The 20,864-nt window shown below is 44.5% G+C and overlaps 1 protein-coding gene across 1 annotated transcript in view; it reads right to left on the bottom strand.

Moving 5' to 3' along the window:
- KIAA2012 overlaps nt 1-20,490 on the bottom strand; it is an 85,449-nt gene extending 64,959 nt beyond the window's left edge. The window contains exons 1-4 of the mRNA XM_083403401.1: nt 20,046-20,490; nt 15,413-15,679; nt 4,779-4,938; nt 1,444-1,599 (exon numbers count right to left, since the gene is read on the bottom strand). Of these exons, the coding sequence (XP_083259527.1) occupies nt 1,444-1,599; nt 4,779-4,938; nt 15,413-15,679; nt 20,046-20,132 (670 nt within the window). The 5' untranslated portion in view covers nt 20,133-20,490. The remainder of the gene's footprint in view (nt 1-1,443; nt 1,600-4,778; nt 4,939-15,412; nt 15,680-20,045) is intronic.
- Nucleotides 20,491-20,864: the final 374 nt, after the last annotated feature.

The following is a 20,864-nucleotide window of genomic DNA, read 5'->3' as shown; positions in this document are numbered from 1 at the left end:
AAAGAGCACGAAATCCACTCTGGACTCTGAGTATATTTCAGTTATGTTTACATTTTTGTTTTTTGGGGGGGCTTGTCCTGCTGCCTTCCCACTCTTTACCACTGAATCAGAACAAACACCCGCCGGGTGCTCCTCAGATGGACGTTTGCTCCAATTTAGCGCAAAAGAGCGGGGAAACGGTGGGGCTATACGGAAAACTGTTTGGAACTGTGTTTTCCAGACACAGGACAAGTGGAAGTACAGTGGACCCTCAGATTATTGATTACTGATTTTTCAGGGTGAGCATGGACCCCCGAAATGAATTAAATTCGCAACCAGAGGGTCCACTGCATGGGTGAGCCCCAAGATTCCATCCAGATAATTTGCCCCCAGGCAATAGATATGTGCGTTTGGTTTTAATTTTCCACTTTCTCCTCTGCATGAATAACATTCACACATACACACACTCAGCATGATGAGAGAGTGTTCCCGGAGAGAATTTTAAAAATGTGAAAACAGGACCTCATGATGCCTGAGGCAGAAAATGTTAATGGTTTCCCTCGGTTAGCAACTGAATACTAGGTAAAATCTACTGGGAAGTTTTCCCAAGCCAGCCTCGCTGAAATGAAGAGGAGCGAGAGGTGGAAAAACTGTGGAACGGGAGAATCCACGCAGCAGACCGTCTCCTGGTCTGCCCATCACCTGCAAACACCTGGCTGTCCTCCACAACAACCGAACGCTGCCGCCTAAAATGGCCACAGAGCCACCTGTCTCTCTCAGAGCATGTTTGCCCTTCCCAATGCTACAAAATTCAGTGTGAGGGGGGCAGAAGAAGACATGGGCAGCACAACCTCACAGAAGTCCGCTCAGAAAAAAGCACCATTGGGTTCAACAGGGTTTGCTCCCAAGTCCAGTCTACGTAAGATCACAGCCTTCTTTATTTCATGATTTATGACAATGGTCTCTCCTCCCTCTTTTCTTCTATGGTGGCACATTATAAATATAAATATAAATATAAATATAAATATAAATATAAATATAAATATAAATATAAATATAAATAATATAAATATAAATATAAATATAAATATAAATATATAAATTCACTGTGCAGACATTACAATCAAGCCATAAATATCTGCATCCCACATTAATTTAATTTTCTTTCTTTCCTCTACTGTAACTCAGGCATCCCCAAACTCAGCCCCCCAGATGTTTCGGGACTACAATTCCCATCATTCCTGACCACTGGTCCTGTTAGCTAGGATGATGGGAGTTGTAGTCCTGAAACATCTGGAGAACTGAATTTGGGGTGCCTTCTGTAATTGATATAAGGAGAGGGGAATAAGAAAATACTAGTTGTGAGATGATGATAGATAGATAGATAGATAGATAGATAGATAGATAGATAGATGATAGATGATAGATAGATCGATATAGATATTCATTCATTTGCTACTGTACCTGGCTTAGCCTGTTGTTCTAATTCAGCCTGTAAGTATTGGTACGGCGAACAGAAAATATGCAGAAGATTATATTTCGGCGGAACAGCTGACAGATCCTGATTCTTTCTGTGATCTGGTGTGTCTTCCTCTAGCAACCAGGGGTCCCTGATATAGCCTGCAAAATGTATACACAGCATTCATATATCACTTGGGAAAAGACGGGAACAAAGGTAGATTCCTTATTCTGAGGCAACTCATTGATCCATTTGCCACGGTCTCAGACAGGATAAAACATAAAATACTTACAGATGTAAAAGATAGAGGCGGGTTTGCCCTCCCAGACCTTAAATTGTATTACGAGTCTGCTTGTTTGGTATGGATCAGGGACTGGATGAGATTAGACAAGCAAGAGGCATTAGAACTAGGACGACATGACAACAGATTTGGCTGGCATGCATACTTATGGTACAGGAAAGGGAAGATTCATAGAAGTTTTTACAACCATATAAAATCATTAATGAGAGTATGGGAGAGATACATTGGAACAAAAGACCCCGTGGTGGCTCTCACCACATGAAGCATTGCTGCTCAAACCACTTGGAAAGAAAGGAAAATGGCTCACATATGCTGATTTATTAAAGGAACATGATGGAAAATGCAAATTAAGAGATTATGGTGAGATCAAAGACCACTTTCAGAGTTGGTTGCATTATCGACAACTATATGAAACACATAAAGAAGACAGTAAGAAATGATTTAGTTATACTAGATCTAGGTTTCAAACGGAAGTGATTGAAGGGAAAGTGAAACTACTGAAGGCGGCATACAGCATACTATTAGAATGGGAGACGAAAGATGAAGAGGTAAAATCAGTTATGATTAAATGGGCACAAGATGTAGGTCACAACATTATGATGGAAGATTGGGTTAAATTATGGAAAACTGACTTAAAATTTACAGATTGTTCCCTACTGAAGGAGAATTACATGAAGATGATGTACAGATGGTACACAACACCAGTGCAGTTAGGGAAAATGTACAAAACTAGTTCAAATATATGTTGGAAGTGTAAGGAAAAGGAGGGAACATTTTATCATATGTGGTGGGATTGTAAAGTAATTTAAGAAATTTGGGAAATGATACACAACGAATTGAAGAAAATGTTCCATTTAACATTTGTTAAAAAAACCTGAAGCATTTTTGTTAGGGATTGTGGGGAAAGATCTGCCAAAAAAGCCGAAAAACATCTTCATGTATGTGACAACGGCCGCAAGAGTTTTAATAGCACAAGGATGGAAGACTGAAGAAACCCCAACTAAAGAATCATGGCAAGAAAAATTGATGGACTATGCAGAACTGGCAAAACTGACATATAAGCTACGGGACAAGGATAACTGTGACTTTAAAGATGACTGGGAACCCTTTACAAAGTATTTGAAGACGCAACAAAGCGAACTGGACTCCTTGGCTGGCTTTGAAGAAACATTCACAAACTTTTTATTGATAATAATCAGCTAAATAGTTTGAAGATCTATACAACTTTGTAACATGCAGATAACAGCATACTCAGAGAAACCAAAGACTGGAACTGAGTGAAGCCGGGGGGGGGGGGGAGTTGTATGGGAGGGTGGGGGGAGGGAGGAAAAATGGGGGGCGGAATAAGAATGATATGTTTTTGGATAATATGTTTTGTTTTAATTTTGAATAAAAAAATTAAAAAAAAGATTAGCCAGATTGATTTGTATGCTGTCGGCGGATTCTTGTTGTCGTCTTGTTTTTATTTGTCTTCTTGAAGATCATTATTTAGTAGGAAAACATGTTTCCTACAATTACTTTCCCCCCTGTTTCCATTCTTACAGCGGCGGAGCAAGTCGATCAGGCACCTGGGGCGGCATGTGTGCCCTGTGCCCAGGGGCAGGGCCAGCTGCCCACAGGGAGGTGCCAGATGGGGCCTTCAAGGACTCTGCCCGCCTCCTCCCACTCAGCCGCCCCACAGCTGAGGTGGAGGTGGCAGGCGGACCGTTTGGAGCAGCATGGAGGTGGCGGGTGCCCAAGCCACCACGTCACTCCCAGGAGAGATGTGTGGCTTGGGCACGCTGCAGGCCCCACGGTGAGTGCCATCCGCCATTTTGTCATCCTCCCCAGTGGTGACACCCGGGGCGACCCACCCCCGCCGCCTCCCCTTCCTCTGCTCCTGCATCCTTATAAGAACCTTCCAACAATTTCTCAAGTAATTTTTCACGATTTTGTTTCCATGTGGTCCCAAAATGTTCTCTGCATTATTCTTGGCTTGTTTTTTTATTGAATGATTTTATGTTACAAAAAAAATACAACCATACTACCACTAAATATACAGTGGTGCCTCGCAAGACGAAAAGAATCCGTTCCGCGAGTCTCTTCATCTTGCGGTTTTTTCGTCTTGCGAAGCAAGCCCATTAGCGGATTAGCGCTATTAGCGCTATTAGCAGTTTAAGGGCTATTAACGGCTATTAAAGGCTTAAGGGATTAGCGGATTAGCTGCTAAAAGGCTATTAGCAGCTTAGCGCTTTAGAAAAAGGGGTTGGGGAGCGAAAAAACCTTGGGGAGCGAAAAAACCCCTCAAGAATCGCAAGACATTTTCGTCTTGCAAAGCAAGCCCATAGAGAAATTCGTCTTGCGAAGCACCTCTGAAAACGGAAAACCCTTTCGTCTTGCAGGTTTTCCGTCTTGCGAGGCATTCGTCTTGCGGGGCACCACTGTAATTAAGAAATAAAAACTACATACATCAATATTTAGTTTGTTATGTGTTATTTACAGTCTTATTTCCTCCCAAACATTTCATACAAAAACACACATATGTGCAGACACCCACACACCCACACCCACACACAAAATTATAATAATGAAAGTAAATATTTGTCCCCTTTTATCTTACAAAATCTTTTCTTCAACTTTGACTTCCTGTCAAGTCCCTTTGCATATATTTTATCTTACAATCGAATGTACACAAAACAATAAACCTTTCCATATAAATTTTCCAATACATTCTGAAAACATTATAAATCCTTAATTGTTGTCCACCTCCTTTTAGTTCCTTTATCACTCGCATGCTAGCACAGAGTCAAAACTATTATTGTATTTTTGAACATATCTTCTATAACCATCCCATTTTCCCACAAATTTTTGCTTTGAGTTTCCTCTGAGTTTACTAGTCAATTGAGCCGTCTCCACCAATTCCTGCAATTTGATTTGCCAGTCTGTTATTTTGGGAGCCTCGTGATCTTTCCATCCCTTGGCCACAAGTATATGAACCGCTGCGGTTGCATACAAGAATACCTCTCTTAAATTCTTGGCTTGTTTTCAAGTCATACTGACCTGCACACTGAAGCTTTCGCAAAATGCTCGGGTCCCAGGTCTGAGAGAGTTTGAGGAGGTACCTCTTGGGTGAATAGCCTGGTCTCATCTGTCTGTCAGTCCGGATATCTGGTTCAGTTAGGAAGTGAAGGTACGGCTGCCAAGTGACTCTGTTCTTATCCTTGCATAACCATAATATAGATGACAAAATGTTAAAAAGCTTAAAAATTGCAGCTGGGTAACATTGGCAATTGACTGCTGTTAATAAATTACCGTATTTTTTGCTCTATAAGACTCACCTTTTCCCTCCTAAAAAGTAAGGGGGAATGTGTGTGCGTCTTATGGAGTGAATGCAGGCTGCGCAGCTATCCCAGAAGCCAGAACAGCAAGAGGGATTGCTGCTTTCACTGCACAGCAATCCCTCTTGCTGTTCTGGCTTCTGAGATTCAGAATATTTTTTTTCTTGTTTTTCTCCTCCAAAAACTAGGTGCCCCTTGTGGTCTGGTGCGTCTTATAGAGCGAAAAATACGGTACTTTCCCCCCAAATATCTTTGAAGGCATCTCTAGCTAGGAGAGCTGAAGAGGGAAGCAATGCAGACAGATAAGCAAGACCCCCAAATTATTAAGAAAAATCCCCAGAATATTTTGCACGATGACAGTAAAGAATTAGAAAGCAATTTTACATTATTCAGCACAAACGTAGTATATATATTTTCTGTCCACCCCCCACCCCCAGTTCTGAATGTTTTCAGTGTACTGAGACCTCCGGGTATAGGGCGGTGTATATATATATATATTTCAATGAAATAAATAAAATAAATAAATACTTAAGTCTGAACGGGAAAAAGCCACCTCTACAGGGAGCCTGTTGGTTGGCACCCCAATCACCAACACACTTGTCTCCCAAAGCCCAACTGTTATTAAGTGCTTGTATTTTTTTAAAAATAAGACAATGAATGAATTGAACATACACACATATGAACATTTATATGCCACTTTACGTTTTTTTAAAAAGTAAAGGTAAAGGTACCCCTGCCCGTACGGTCCAGTCTTGCCAGACTCTAGGGTTGTGCGCTCATCTCACTCTAAAGGCCGGGAGCCAGCGCTGTCCGAAGACACTTCCGGGTCACGTGGCCAGCGTGACAAGCTGCATCTGGCGAGCCAGCGCAGCACACGGAACGCCGTTTACCTTCCCGCTGGTAAGCGGTCCCTATTTATCTACTTGCACCCAAGGGTGCTTTCGAACTGCTAGGTTGGCAGGCGCTGGGACCGAACGACGGGAGCGCACCCCGCCGCGGGGATTCGAACCACCGACCTTTCGATCAGCAAGTCCTAGGTGCTGAGGCTTTAACCCACAGCGCCACCCGCGTCCCCCCCCTTTTTTTTTAAAGTAAGTAAAGGTAAAAAAGGTAAAAGGACCCCTGGACGGTTAAGTCCAGTCAAAGGTGACTATGGGGTGTGGCGCTCATCTCGCTTTTCAGGCCAAGGGAGCCGGCGTTTGTCCACAGACAGCTTTCTGGGTCATGTGGCCAGCAGGACTAAACCGCTTCTGGCACAACGGAACACCGTGACGGAAGCCAAAGTGCATGGAAACGCTGTTTACCTTCCTGCCAGAGCGGTACCTATTTATCTACTCATGCTGGTATGCTTTCAAATTGCTAGGTTGGCAGAAGCTGGGACAGAAGCTGGGAAGGTAAGGTTTGAGAACCATTCCACTGTGGTGAAGGACTTCTATGAATACGTTTGAAATGTTACATCTATGGGATGTTAGATTGTTTTTGTATGCCGCTACAGTGGCAAGACTGCTAATAGTGAAAAACTGGAAATCCCAAAAAATACCAGCAATAGAAGAATGGCAGATGAAGATGTTGGACTTTTTGGAGCTGGCCGACCTGACTGGAAGAATCAACAATCAGAAGGAGGAGGAGACTCAAGAAGATTGGAAGAAATTTAAAGAATATTTGGCTAAATATTGTAATATAAGATAATGGAAGTTACTTTGAAGTAACAAACAGGCGGAGGATTACAATAACAACGGGTTGTAAAACAATAGGGATTAGAATTAATAAAAGAAGAAGATAGTAATTAAATGGATTTAATTTTATTAGAATTAAGATTTTGGAGAACTGCTACAAGGAGATACAATGAAATTCAGATGGGGGGGATTCGAGGAAGTAATTTAACAATGAAAGTTAAATTAGGCACTGAAAGTAATGACTGTTTTTATGTTTTTTCTTCTTTGTATTGTGTTTTTCTTTTCTGTTTTTCTTATTATGTATGTTTTATATTATGTATGTTTTATATTTGTATTGTTATTTGTTTCATTATAAATTTGGAAAAGCAATAAAATATTTTTTGGAATAAAATAAAATAAAATGTTACATCTATCTTCGCTCGGACTCACTCATGAGTAACAATGAGACAACAAATTTTTACAATGGACTTCTAAGACTTCTTATTTTCTGTTTGGAACTTGATGACTAACATTTACAATTTGGGGCAGTAAACAAGTTTATATTAAATAAAACTGAATTTTAACTTAAACCAGATGCTGGATCAAAGAATTGCGTGAATCATTTTGCTTCATTTTGCTTTTTTTAAAATATTGCCATTCCAGGCTGAGTTTCAAACTAAGATTGAAAACAGTAAGGCTGTAAAAGTGCATGTGGGTCACACAAACCCTATTTTTCCTTGTGCACAGGAGCGCTTTCGACTGAACTGCACATCAGTGTTTCCCACCCACACTAGTGTGTTGTTCTCTCCCATCGATTACCGTATTTTTCCCTCTATAAGACGCACCAGACCACAAGGCGCACCTAGCTTTTGGAGGAGGAAAACAAGAAAAAAAATATTCTGAATCCCAGAAGCCAGAACAGCAAGAGGGATCTGGCTTCTAGGATAGCCTCTGGCTGTTCTGGCTTCTGGGATAGCCGTGCGAAGCCTCTTCAGGGCAGCGGGATAAAGGCACCCCCTGCCCGGAAGAGGCTAAGGCAGAAGCCAGGACAGGCGCCTCGCTGAAGGGGCGCTGTGCAGAGAGGGACAGCTGTGCAGTGCCCCTTCAGCAAAGTGGACGGAGGAACAGACGGGGCATTTGTGTGTGTTCGCAGATGTGTGAGAGGTGTAAGAAAAGAATGGGATGAGGGATAGTTGATTAAAATAGGTGTTATGTACTGAAGTTTTCACCCTGGGTCAGCAGGGGGATACTGTAGATAGTTATGCAAATGAAGGATCGAAAGTGGCGTTCAGTGATTGGATAGTTTTAGAAAGTTGCAACAGTTGCGATTGTTCTGGAGCTCTATATAAGCAGGCTGACTGAGCTCCTCAGCTCAGTTCTGTTCCAGCTTACAAATAAAGAGCTGCTTTGGAAGAATCGCTGTGTCGTCTGATATGTTCACCCACAACTTAACAATAGGGACATACTATTCAATAATACTAATACTAATACTAATTTCTATTTATAGTGGGTCGTCCCAGCCACTCTGGGCAGCTTCCAACACATATAAAACACAACAAAACTATACAGGGCTGCCCTCAGATGTCTTCTAAAGGTTACTTATATTCTTGGCTCGGGGGTCACATGGCATGATTTATGTTGTATAATAAGGGAACCAGGAGTAATTATGAGGCAGAAACTGGGTGTGAAGTGTTCACATTAATGGGGGTGAGCGCTGCATATTGTGTGTTAGTCATCAAGTGGTATATTTATGTACAAAATAAATAAAATGAGAATGAACAAGGAAAATTCCTAAAGAAGAAGAAATGGCTGCCTTCTCTTGGTGCATAAACATCTACTTGCAACATGATAAATATCTTAAAAGTTTGGGAATAATTGCATTAAAAAGCAACTGCTGGAGCAAACATTTATTTTATTGATTTATTTGCCACATTTTGTGTCTCAAGGAGCTCAAAGCAGCGCATGTTGTTTGAGAGAACAGCCGCTGGTTTTAAACTTGCTCTATTTTTGTATTTCTGCTCCGTTTGATTAAAAACACTTCAGTCTTCTGAAATTTGTCAGCCTTCTGAAGGTAAGGATATGGTGGAATACAAACGGGAGAGGAGGAGAAATAAATAGCTTTAAAACGCAGCTGGAAAGGTGAACGGTGTTATATGAAAACAGCAATTCATATGCCTCATTAATGGCAAAGAAGATTTGTTTGTCCTCTTTACCGTTTTGTAGCTGTCCTCCCACTTTTCAGCCAAAGCAAAACTTGAAATTTAGGGGACTTGATAAAGCTTAAATTGGTCTTGGTTTCTATCTGAGTCGAATGCCATTGTGTTGCATTATATTAGCATGTGCTGGTGCCTTGTTATGAAAACTATTGAAGTGCTTTGAGTAATCGCAGGCATGCTGAGACTTGTCCGTTTTCTTTGGTACTGCAGCTAGTTACTCCATATATTCACCCTGTTCCCAGGTTCCAATTTACACACTTCTGCTCAAGGGGATTTGGGTAGATATTTCTAGTTTCACTATACAGTCGTACTTTGGATCTGGAACACCTTGGGAGTCGAACGTTTCGGCTCCTGAACGATCGAAAACCGGAAGTGAGTGTTCCAGTTTTCGAACATTCTTTCGGAAGCTGAACGTCCAACGGGGAAAGTCAATCAGAAGCCGCGCTTTGGAAGTCAAACGGACTTCCGGAATGGATTCTGTTCAGCTTCCGAGATACGCCTGTATATTGTATGGAAGTGAGAACTGGACCATAAAGAAGGCTGATCGCCGAAGAATTGATGCTTTTGAATTCTGGTGCTGGAGGAGACTCTTGAGAGTCCCATGGACTGCAAGAAGATCAAACCGATCCATTCTAAAGGAAATCAGCACTTTGACGTGTTTTCGAACTGCTAGGTTGGCAGGAACAGGGACCGAGCAACGGGAGCTCACCCCGTCGCGGGGATTCAAACTGCCAACCTTCTGATCGGCAAGTCCTAGGCTCTGTGGTTTAACCCACAGCACCACCCACGTCCCTTACAATATTTTTGTACAATATTTTACAATATTGTGGTACAATACAGCATCTTAAAAAGCAGAGACATCACCTTGCCAACAAAGGTCCGTATACCGTATTTTTTGCACCATAACACTCACTTTTTTCCTCCTAGAAAGTAAGGGGAAATGTCTGTGCGGTAGTTAAAGCTATGGTTTTCCCAATAGTGATGTATGGAAGTGAGAGCTGGACCATAAAGAAGGATGATTGCCAAAGAATTGATGCTTTTGAATTATGGTGCTGGAGGAGACTCTTGAGAGTCCCATGGACTGCAAGAAGATCAAACCGATCCATTCTGAAGGAAATCAGCCCTGAGTGCTCACTGGAAGGACAGATCCTGAAGCTGAGGCTCCAATACTTTGGCCACCTCATGAGAAGAGAAGACTCCCTGGGAAAGACCCTGATGTTGGGAAAGATGGAGGGCACAAGGAGAAGGGGACGACAGAGGACGAGATGGTTGGACAGTGTTCTCGAAGCTACCAGCATGAGTTTGACCAAACTGCGGGAGGCAGTGGAAGACAGGAGTGCCTGGCGTGGTCTGGTCCATGGGGTCATGAAGAGTCGGACACGACTAAACGACTAAACAGCAACGACAACTGATTACCCCAGCAATGGCAATTAAAGGTAGAACAAAAGAACATGAGGAAACAGAGCAAAGACCCACCCAGTCCAGCATTTTGTTTTCACAGTGGCCAACCAGATGTCTATGGGAACTCCACATAAAGGAGGACTTGAGCACAACAATGTTCTCCCCACTTGTGCTCCCAGAGGCACAAGTCTGGGCAGCGTTTATGGAGGTCCTGGGCTGCCCAGATGACAAGACCCCGCTCCTGGCCTTGCCGATGTGGTCCAAAGGAAAGCATAGCAATACATTTGGCACCAGCTGCAGGAGTTGCCAGTAGGAGGCGTACAAGGCACCACCCAAGAAATTCCACACTGGATTTGTGTAGGGTTTACGCCTTAGCTTTTCCTTCTCCCAAAGATATCCCACAAGGCAGTGGAGGTTATACCAGAAACAGTTAAATGGGGGTAGGATGAATTGTGGCTTGAAGGAAGGGTGGGCTTTCCAAAAAGACCTTTTAGGACTCTGCTGCTCTCCCAATTAAAAAAACGTCCATATGTCTGATCAGATGGAGCAATGGGTTAACTCAAGGTTGGATTTAGGTTTGATGAGGCCCTAAGCTACTGAAGGGACGCGGGTGGCGCTGTGGCTTAAACCACAGAGCCTAGGACTTGCCGATCAGAAGGTCAGCGGTTCGAATCCCTGCGACGGGGTGAGCTCCCGTAGCTCGGTCCCTGCTCCTGCCAACCTAGCAGTTCGAAAGCACCTCGAAGTGCAAGTAGATAAATAGGTACCGCTCCGGCGGGAAGGTAAACGGCGTTTCCGTGTGCTGCTCTGGTTCGCCAGAAGCGGCTTAGTCATGCTGGCCACGTGACCCGGAAGCTGGTTCCCTCGGCCAATAAAGCGAGATGAGCGCCGCAACCCCAGAGTCGGTCACGACTGGACCTAATGGTCAGGGGTCCCTTTACCTTTACTTTGAGCTACTGAAGGTAATGGGGCCCTTTATATGTCCAGCTGTCCTTTGTGAACAACTAATTGTCGCTGTTTTTTGTGTTCAATGTACGCTATATGGTAATTTATGGACCTAATAGGTCCATTTGCACGTAACAAATAGGAGCCTACACAACACAAAACACTGTTGCTGTATGTAGGTTTTATTTTATTTGCTATTTATCTTGAATTTTGGAAATGTACATCCAGTTGTTTTTTCCTTTAAATTTTTGTGGGGCCCCCAAGAGAGGGGGCCCTAAGCTATAGCTTGTTTAGCTTATACGTAAATATGGCACTGGGTTAACTCCACCTTCCTTCCCTGCCATCTCCGACAGCAGCGTGATTTGCAAAAGCCTGCGAACATCCCTGCTGGATTCTAATTGTTCGTGGCAGTCGGCACACGATTCCATGTGTTTGGTCACAGCAGTACCCTTTCTCTCCTTTAATCTTTGATGGATGTCGTGCTTGGCTACACTGATACGGCTCGTACCACAGGCAGTGATTCCAGGGGTGTCTTTTGTCTTCGTTCTTCAGGCATGGAGTCCTTATTGGGTCAGACAGTATTTAGTAAAGGATTCCCTTCCCAGCTTTGTGAAAGAGGGAATTCTGTTGGATGTACACCATAATGGCCAGTGCTTTTTTCCTGGGGGTACCCAGGTGTACACATACTGTGATAGGAATTTTATGGTCTTAGATACATGCCTCATGAGAAGAGAAGACTCCCTGGAAAAGACCCTGATATTGGGAATGATGGAGGGCACAAGGAGAAGGGGACGACAGAGGACGAGATGGTTGGACAGTGTTCTCGAAGCTACAAACATGAGTTTGACCAAACTGCGGGAGGCAGTGGAAGACAGAAGTGCCTGGCATGCTCTGGTCCATGGAGTCACAAAGAGTCGGACACGACTAAACTGTAATAACAACAACAAATTATATATATATATATATATATGCTTTCGTAGATTTTCACGGGTACAGGAATGCAGGTTTTGGTGTCCTCGGGTGTCTTCCCGTGTAAAAGTTGGGGTGTCTAGGCGACGTTTCGACGAGGTCTCACTCGTCATCTTCAGGCTGGTGCTTTCGGCTTCTTGTTACTGGAACAGAGCAGGATCTCAGTGTTTGAGTTCCTATAAATACTGTTGAGGAGGTGTGGTGTATAGCCTCCAATGTTCTGGGCAGAGAGGAGGTTCCCAGGCTAGTGTGCCTTTTCTTCTTTTGTTCCTTAATTACTTGAGGGATATCTTGAGTGATTTCTTGAGTGATTTCCTGAATCCCACTTAGGTGGGTCATTAGGTGTGGATTAGTTGCTAAAGCCTTCGTGTCTTGAACTCTTGAACTTTGTGAAGAGTTTTTCTGAGAAGATGGCTGTACTGCACTTGGTTGTGCTCTGGCTTGGCTTCGTGTATAGGGGCGAGCTGTGGTTTTGTGGCCTGTGCCAGCCAGATCTGTGTAGGGATTGTAGGGGGGTGCAGCATCCGGAGGTGCCACCCTGGTTTGGCTACTGGATGGTGTCTGTAATTTATCTGTGGAGAGGGTCTGGGTTTGGGTCTGGTGTGGTTGATTGGTGATGGCGTTCTGTGTGCCTCTGGATCTGGTGTCAGATTTTGTGGGGAGGGCTAATTTCCAGATGTCTGGCAAGCGGGATGTGTCGTCACGCTTGTTCATGTTGTGAGGGTGTTTCTCTATCTCGATGGCTTCCATGATTATTCTCTTGTGGTGATGTTCCATGTTAAAGAGCAATTTGGAATCTGCAAAATTAATTTCGTGTCCTGTTTCTTTCATGTGTTGGAAAAGAGAGGAAGTTTTTTCTTCTTTTTTGACGGCATTCTTGTGTTCTGCGATACGTGCATTTATTCGTCTGTTTGTTTGTCCAATGTACGTGGCTGGGCAGACTTTGCAGGGTATTTCATAGACCCCTTGGTTTTCCAACTGAATTTTATCCTTGGGGTTTCTGAGGATATTGGCTATTTTTTGGTTGGTGCAAAAGGCTGTTTTGATATTGTGTTTATGGAGGATTTTGCTAATTTTATCTGTAGTGCCCTTGATATAAGGAAGGAGGGCTATGCCATTGTTTTCTTCTGTGTCTTGGTTTTTGGGGGGTGTTTCTTTTTGGATTAGCTTCGTAACCCTGTTTTGCTGGTATCCATTGGCAATTAACACATTTGAGAGATTCTGTAACTCAGTTGTCAAGTGGTCTTCGTCAGCCAGGCGTTTGGTTCTGGAGATGAGAGTCTTGGCTACGGAGTTTATTTGTGCAGGGTGGTGGTGTGATTGTGCATGTAAGTAGCGGTTGGTGTGTGTTTTTTTCCGGTAGATAGTGTGTCCTAGGGAGCCATCAGGTTTTTTGTAGATTAGGACGTCAAGGAAGGGAAGTTGGTTGTTGGCTTCTATTTCCATAGTGAATTGTATTTTGGGGTGTAGGCTGTTGAGATGTGTGAGGAAGCTATCCAGTTTTTCCTTCCCGTGTGGCCAAATTACAAAGGTGTCGTCAACATATCTGAGCCAAAGTTTGGGTTTGTGTTCTGACTTGTCTAAAGCATTGGTTTCAAAGTGTTCCATGTACAGGTTAGCGATGACCGGTGAGAGGGGTGATCCCATAGGTGCTCCTTCTATCTGTTTGTATCTTTGTCCATTGTGGATGAAGTACGTGTTGGTTAGGCAGTGGTTGGTCAGGTCCAAGATGTATTCGGGGGGATTGTATTTGTTTTGAATGGCTGTCAAGGCTTCATTAATGGGCACTTGTGTGAAGAGAGATACAACATCGAAGCTCACAAGTAGGTCATTGGGTTGTAGGTTTTGCTTCTTTATTGTTTCTATGAACTGGAAGGAGTTTGGAACGTGTGAAGAGATGGATTCTGCATAGGGCTGAAGTTGCTTGGCGAGAAATTTAGCGAGATTTTGTAGAGGTGAGCCTATGGAGCTGACTATTGGTCCATAAACACAATATCAAAACAGCCTTTTGCACCAACCAAAAAATAGCCAATATCCTCAGAAACCCCAAGGATAAAATTCAGTTGGAAAACCAAGGGGTCTATGAAATACCCTGCAAAGTCTGCCCAGCCACGTACATTGGACAAACAAACAGACGAATAAATGCACGTATCGCAGAACACAAGAATGCCGTCAAAAAAGAAGAAAAAACTTCCTCTCTTTTCCAACACATGAAAGAAACAGGACACGAAATTAATTTTGCAGATTCCAAATTGCTCTTTAACATGGAACATCACCACAAGAGAATAATCATGGAAGCCATCGAGATAGAGAAACACCCTCACAACATGAACAAGCGTGACGACACATCCCGCTTGCCAGACATCTGGAAATTAGCCCTCCCCACAAAATCTGACACCAGATCCAGAGGCACACAGAACGCCATCACCAATCAACCACACCAGACCCAAACCCAGACCCTCTCCACAGATAAATTACAGACACCATCCAGTAGCCAAACCAGGGTGGCACCTCCGGATGCTGCACCCCCCTGCAATCCCTACACAGATCTGGCTGGCACAGGCCACAAAACCACAGCTCGCCCCTATACACGAAGCCAAGCCAGAGCACAACCAAGTGCAGTACAGCCATCTTCTCAGAAAAACTCTTCACAAAGTTCAAGAGTTCAAGACACGAAGGCTTTAGCAACTAATCCACACCTAATGACCCACCTAAGTGGGATTCAGGAAATCACTCAAGAAATCACTCAAGATATCCCTCAAGTAATTAAGGAACAAAAGAAGAAAAGGCACACTAGCCTGGGAACCTCCTCTCTGCCCAGAACATTGGAGGCTATACACCACACCTCCTCAACAGTATTTATAGGAACTCAAACACTGAGATCCTGCTCTGTTCCAGTAACAAGAAGCCGAAAGCACCAGCCTGAAGATGACGAGTGAGACCTCGTCGAAACGTCGCCTAGACACCCCAACTTTTACACGGGAAGACACCCGAGGACACCAAAACCTGCATATATATATATATATATATATATATATATATAGGCATAGACGATATTGAAATGCCCACATATGTGATCTATTAGATGTGCATTCCCCCCCTCTTTTTAAAAATGTATAATTAGAAATAACCTACTAATTCCTGAATCCAATTGGGCTATGCTCTCTTACCTTTTTGCGTCCATATGCCAAGATGGCTCGCACCAGATCTTGGAGGGTGTGAAGCTCTATGTGTATTGTCTGGCTTTTGCTTCTAAGTCTTCGCCGCGTCTTCCTTATTCCTTTCAGCTTCCTTGATGGTTTGGCTAGATCTTCTGAATAGAGAAGTAATGGGCCGGTTCTCGTGCTGTAGGTTTTAGGAAGACACAGTCCGCAGTCTCCCTCCGGGTCATGATAGTCGTGGAAATCGGTTTCAAGGCACTGCCAGTTCAAATAATCCTAACATGTAAAAAATAAATAAATGCATTATTAATTTATATATCGCTTAATGGCAAAACAGGCCTCTAAGCGCTTTTACAAAGCATAAAGTGTGTTCTCCCTAACAGAGAGCACGTGTTGCAGTGGGGGCCTACAGGCCACCCCACTGTTGCTGGGTGGAAGTTTGAGACCTAGGCAGGGATTGGGAAAATCGGGTCTCTGGGTTGATTTCCTGGTTGCCAATTTGGAGGAGGGGTCAGAGGTTTAAATACTGGACACCCAACCTTGGGAGTCCTCTTGGCTGCTTGCATCCTATCACCCGCCCACCCTCCCTGAATTGGGGGGTTTGCTTTGACCTTGCTATGCCTGTCATGGGGTCGTCTGCTTTGAGGCAGGGGCCTGGTAGGAATTTTGTCCATTTGGCTGATTGGCTGGTGCCATTTGGTTTTTGCCTACTGCGTAGCAAATCGTCACAACTTGTAAGGTTGGCGGTTAGGCATTGGTTCACATTGGTTGGTGGAGGGGTAAATGCCTACCCCTCCAATGGTGGTGCTGAGAGGGAATTCTGTTAAAGGAATCCAGGGGCTTGCCATCCTTTTCGTCCTTGTCCCTGGCATCGGACTTGGGCTGTGCAAGCCCCCAGCAGCATGAGGGTGAGAAGTGAGGGACTGATGCCCAGCTTCATTTCTCCCCAATATTTGTTTCCCTGACTGGCTTCCGCTGGAATCCAGAAGTCAGTTCTGTCCCCGGGGCAAGGACAGATAGTCGGAACCAATGCCTAAGCAACCACTCACTTGGGTGTATTCAAATAAAGTTGTGGCCAAAATCATGCCAAAAACCTTAAACAAAAATTGATGTGTGATGTGTGAGTTATTGGGGTGGCCGGGGGACCTCGACACGCAAAAACCAGTTACACAAACATTTAAACGTAAGCACCCATAATTAAAATAAAGGCAATCCCTGATCTGTGTGGAGGTTGCGTTCCGGGTCATTACGCACTATCACACGCAATTGAAACGCTCCCTTCTGCCCGAGACCTGCCCTTTTAGCAACGTCTTTTATGACATTTCCGGGTTCAGCGCTGCATACATGTGCACAATTATGCACATATTGATTGCGCCTAAAATTGTGGTTGCCCGTACACAATAGAATAATCCCATCAAAACGTTGAAATATAAACATGGGCATTAAGAAGGGAAACTCAACGAGGTTTCCTACTTCTGCACATGCAGCCGGCATGTTCACCTCTCACCGCTCACTTCTCATCCACTACAGTGCCCCCTGCTACTTTTTGAAACCTAGTAAACAGGGCATTAAGGACGCTGGTGATGCTGTGGTCTAAACCACAGAGCCTAGGGCATGCCGATCAGAAGGTTGGCAGTTCGAATCCCCATGACGGGGTGAGCTCCCATTGCTCGGTCCCTGCTCCTGCCCACCTAGCAGTTCGAAAGCACGTCAAAGTGCAAGTAGATAAATAGGTACCACTCTAGCGGGAAGGTAAACGGTGTTTCCGTGCACTGCTCTGGTTCGCCAGAAGCGGCTTAGTCATGCTGGCCACATGACCCGGAAGCTGTACGTCGGCTCCCTTGGCCAATAAAGCGAGATGAGCGCCGCAACCCCAGAGTCGTTCGTGACTGGACCTAAGGGTCAGGGGTCCCTTTACCTGTACCTTTACACATGGCATTAGCCACAATCCACTGGTATCCTGTAGCTTGAGAAATAATGTCCTTCTGTCTGATGTGCTTACCCTCTTACAATAGCCATGGTGTCACCGAGGCCCCTTTGTGTTATGTATTTTCTGGTTCTTCTCAAACTAAACCAATTCTGGTTCATTAATACAGTAGCTGTTGTGGAATTATGTGGGTGACCATGTGGAGAGAGTGTATAATGTGCTCCTTGAGCTGGACTTCTTTTAAACTTTCTACAGCTCAGAGCATCTCATCTTGCTTCTAAATACAGTCATACCTTGGAAGTCAAACGGAGTCCATTCCGGAAGTCCATTCAACTTCTAAAATGTTCGAAAACCAAATCACAGCTTCTGATTGCAGCCAATCAGAAGCCGCAGAAGCCCTGTTGGATGTTTGGGTTCCAAAGTAACGTTCGCAAACTGGAAGAATCATTTCCGGGTTTGAGGCATTCGGGAGCCAAAACGTCCGAGTTCCAGGGTGTCCAGGATCCAAGGTACGACTGTACAGTGGTACCTCGGGTTACATATGCTTCAGGTTACAGACTCCGCTAACCCAGAAATAGTGCTTCAGGTTAAGAACTTTGCTTCAGGATGAGAACAGAAATTGGGCTCTGGCGGCGCAGCAGCAGCAGGAGGCCCCATTAGCTAAAGTGGTGCTTCAGGTTAAGAACAGTTCCAGGTTAAGAACGGACCTCCAGAACGAATTAAGTACTTAACCTGAGGTACCACTGTTTGTGAGATGAGGAGGGAACAGCAGCAACCTTTCCCCCCCGTTACGAAACACCATAAAATACTGGTACCTTTCCCAACCCTCCTTATTACGTTATGGGGGCTTTACAGGGCAGCATGACTGATCTTATGTGAAGCATGAACACAGTACACAAATCACAGAAGCCTCCAGAACATACTTCAGAAAAAAAGACCTGCAACATTTGTCACAACCGAATCCATCGAATTTTGCACACAGAGACTTGAGTGCAAAACGAAAAGGTACTCCACATCAGCTCTGCGAAATGATTCCACAACACAAAATGGTTTCCCTGGTCTTTGTATTCTTACAGCTTCCCCCCTAGAAAAAGGGTTTCTCCAATAATCTTATTACAGGACCCTGCGTCACAATGTCGGCAGCTGCTGCCTGATAATGATAATAAAAAAACCCTGCATGGTTAAAGGGAATTGATCTCTGTTATGTTTCTGAATATTTTTAGACTGAGATGGTTCACCATGCAAACTATCTGAATAAGGCGCAATGTATTTGAGGAGTCTGCAAAGAAAACATTCATCCCATAAATCTATTCAGGTACTCGCATGAATGCCACATGTGACTGGCAGCTAGCCTTACAACCAATTAACTACATGAAGGAATTGGGAAGGTTCTGACTTCTAGCAATTAAGTTGCTCTGTCACACACACACACAAGCACACACACACACACTGAATTTATCGTTGGAAGTGGATTCACATGATGGGCTCAGTATCCTCTGGGAGCAGCTGGAAGTCAGCGCAGGCGAGGCCTTTCCTGTGGCTTCCGCATGATGAAGCGGTCATGAGATCAAGGCCTCAGAAACACGGGTTATACTGTATTTCAGCCTCGACAGGGGACTACTGTAATCCTCCAGGGTCAACCAACATGGACTGTAGAGAAAGTCTTGGGGCGGAACCATGTGATGAGTTGCCACTAAAGTAGGCTTGCGACCTTAACAAAGAGGCAGTCTCTCTCTGAAGAGCTGCCTGGTCCAAGTCCAATTTAAAGATAAAAAGGGGCCTTGAAGTTGCCCTACAACAGTTAGCACCCAGACAGCAAGCTAAGCGGCCACAGTGGCGAGATGTATTGTATTTCTGTTTGAAGTCGAGTAATTATATTTACGCTCACTGGAAGGACAGATCCTGAAGCTGAGGCTCCAATACTTTGGCCACCTCATGAGAAGAGAAGACTCCCTGGGAAAGACCCTGATGTTGGGAAAGATGGAGGGCACAAGGAGAAGGGGACGACAGAGGACAAGATGGTTGGACAGTGTTCTCGAAGCTACCAGCCTGAGTTTGACCAAACTGCGGGAGGCAGTAGAAGACAGGAGTGCCTGGCGTGCGCTGGTCCAGGGGGTCACGAAGAGTCGGACACGACTAAATGACTAAACAACAACAACAATTATCTTTACATTTGCATCTGCATATATATATATATATATATATAGATGCGGGTGGCGCTGTGGGTTAAACCACAGAGCCTAGGACTTGCCGATCAGAAGGTTGGTGGTTCAAATCCCCGCGATGGGGTGAGCTCCCGTTGCTCGGTCCCTGCTCCTGCCAACCTAGCAGTTCGAAAGCACGTCAAAGTGCAAGTAGATAAATAGGTACCGCTCCGGCGGGAAGGTAAGCGGCGTTTCCGTGCGCTGCTCTGGTTCGTCAGAAGCGGCTTAGTCATGCTGGCCACATGACCCGGAAGCTGTACGCCGGCTCCCTCGGCCAATAAAGCGAGATGAGCGCCGGCAACCCTAGAATCGGTCAAGACTGGACCTAATGGTCAGGGGCCCCTTTACCTTTTTATCTTAGCTGCAACAAATTGTGTACATGTGGGGGAGGATTCATAGGGAAAACATCTCTTTTAACACTGGTTAAGGAGGACAGATAGAAAATAACTGCGCCGCGATTTCAGCATTAGCAGCTAAGTGTCTACATTGCAACCTGGGGACAAGGACTCACCTCTGGATTGAAATACACCTCCAGCTTCTCCTCCTTCTTTCGGACCACCTGCCCAGTGCCACGACTTAATATAGACAGGTGCGACATTTTAGAACGAGTGCGTATGTGTACGACTTCAGTAGCTTTTTCCTTTGCTCCTATCCATTTTAGGAGATGCTCATCTAAGCAGAACGCTGGGCAACACTGTTTAGGCTTGGCTCATTTTAATGGCATGCATTATTCCGTAAACTTGATCTGCATCCAGGTACGGATAACATCCACAGAAAAGCCCACTTCAAGCTGAGTCCTCTTGTCGTTTTCACTTTTCTGGGTATGACTTTTTCAACTGCCTGTCCTGTGGCCGTTTCTTCCGTTCTGGTTGGTCCGAGGATTTGTGAAACGCCACCATGATCCCGATTGCGCTCTGAGGTTGTTTCTGCGTTGCTATGGCAGCAAAAGGAAATTAAGTTGTTGAAAGCAGCAAGAGGGAAGGTCAGGGAAGGGAGAGAAAGAAAGCCAGAGAGCAGATTTCGAGAAGATCAGACTCGGATTTCGAGGGTGGGTTTCCCTGCAAATGTCCTCCAACCGTGAGAGTAACATTATCCTTCACAGAACTTCTTTCATTGTCTCCCTGCCTCCTCCCTCAGTTTTTAAATTGCAGTGTTTTTCCCTATTAAGAAGAAAATGGAGCAGTATACTGCATGATCTGTAGCTGATAATCATTTGGAGAAGGGGTTCATTCTGCATCTGAAGATCTGTCACTACAGTGGTACCTCAGGTTAAGTACTTAATTCGTTCCGGAGCTCCGTTCTTAACCTGAAACTGTTCTTGACCAGAAGC

The sequence above is a fragment of the Podarcis tiliguerta genome (assembly GCF_965153285.1).
Source record: "Podarcis tiliguerta genome assembly, chromosome: 1".
Lineage (NCBI taxonomy): Eukaryota > Metazoa > Chordata > Lepidosauria > Squamata > Lacertidae > Podarcis > Podarcis tiliguerta.
This window is presented reverse-complemented; position numbering and strand designations above follow the sequence as displayed.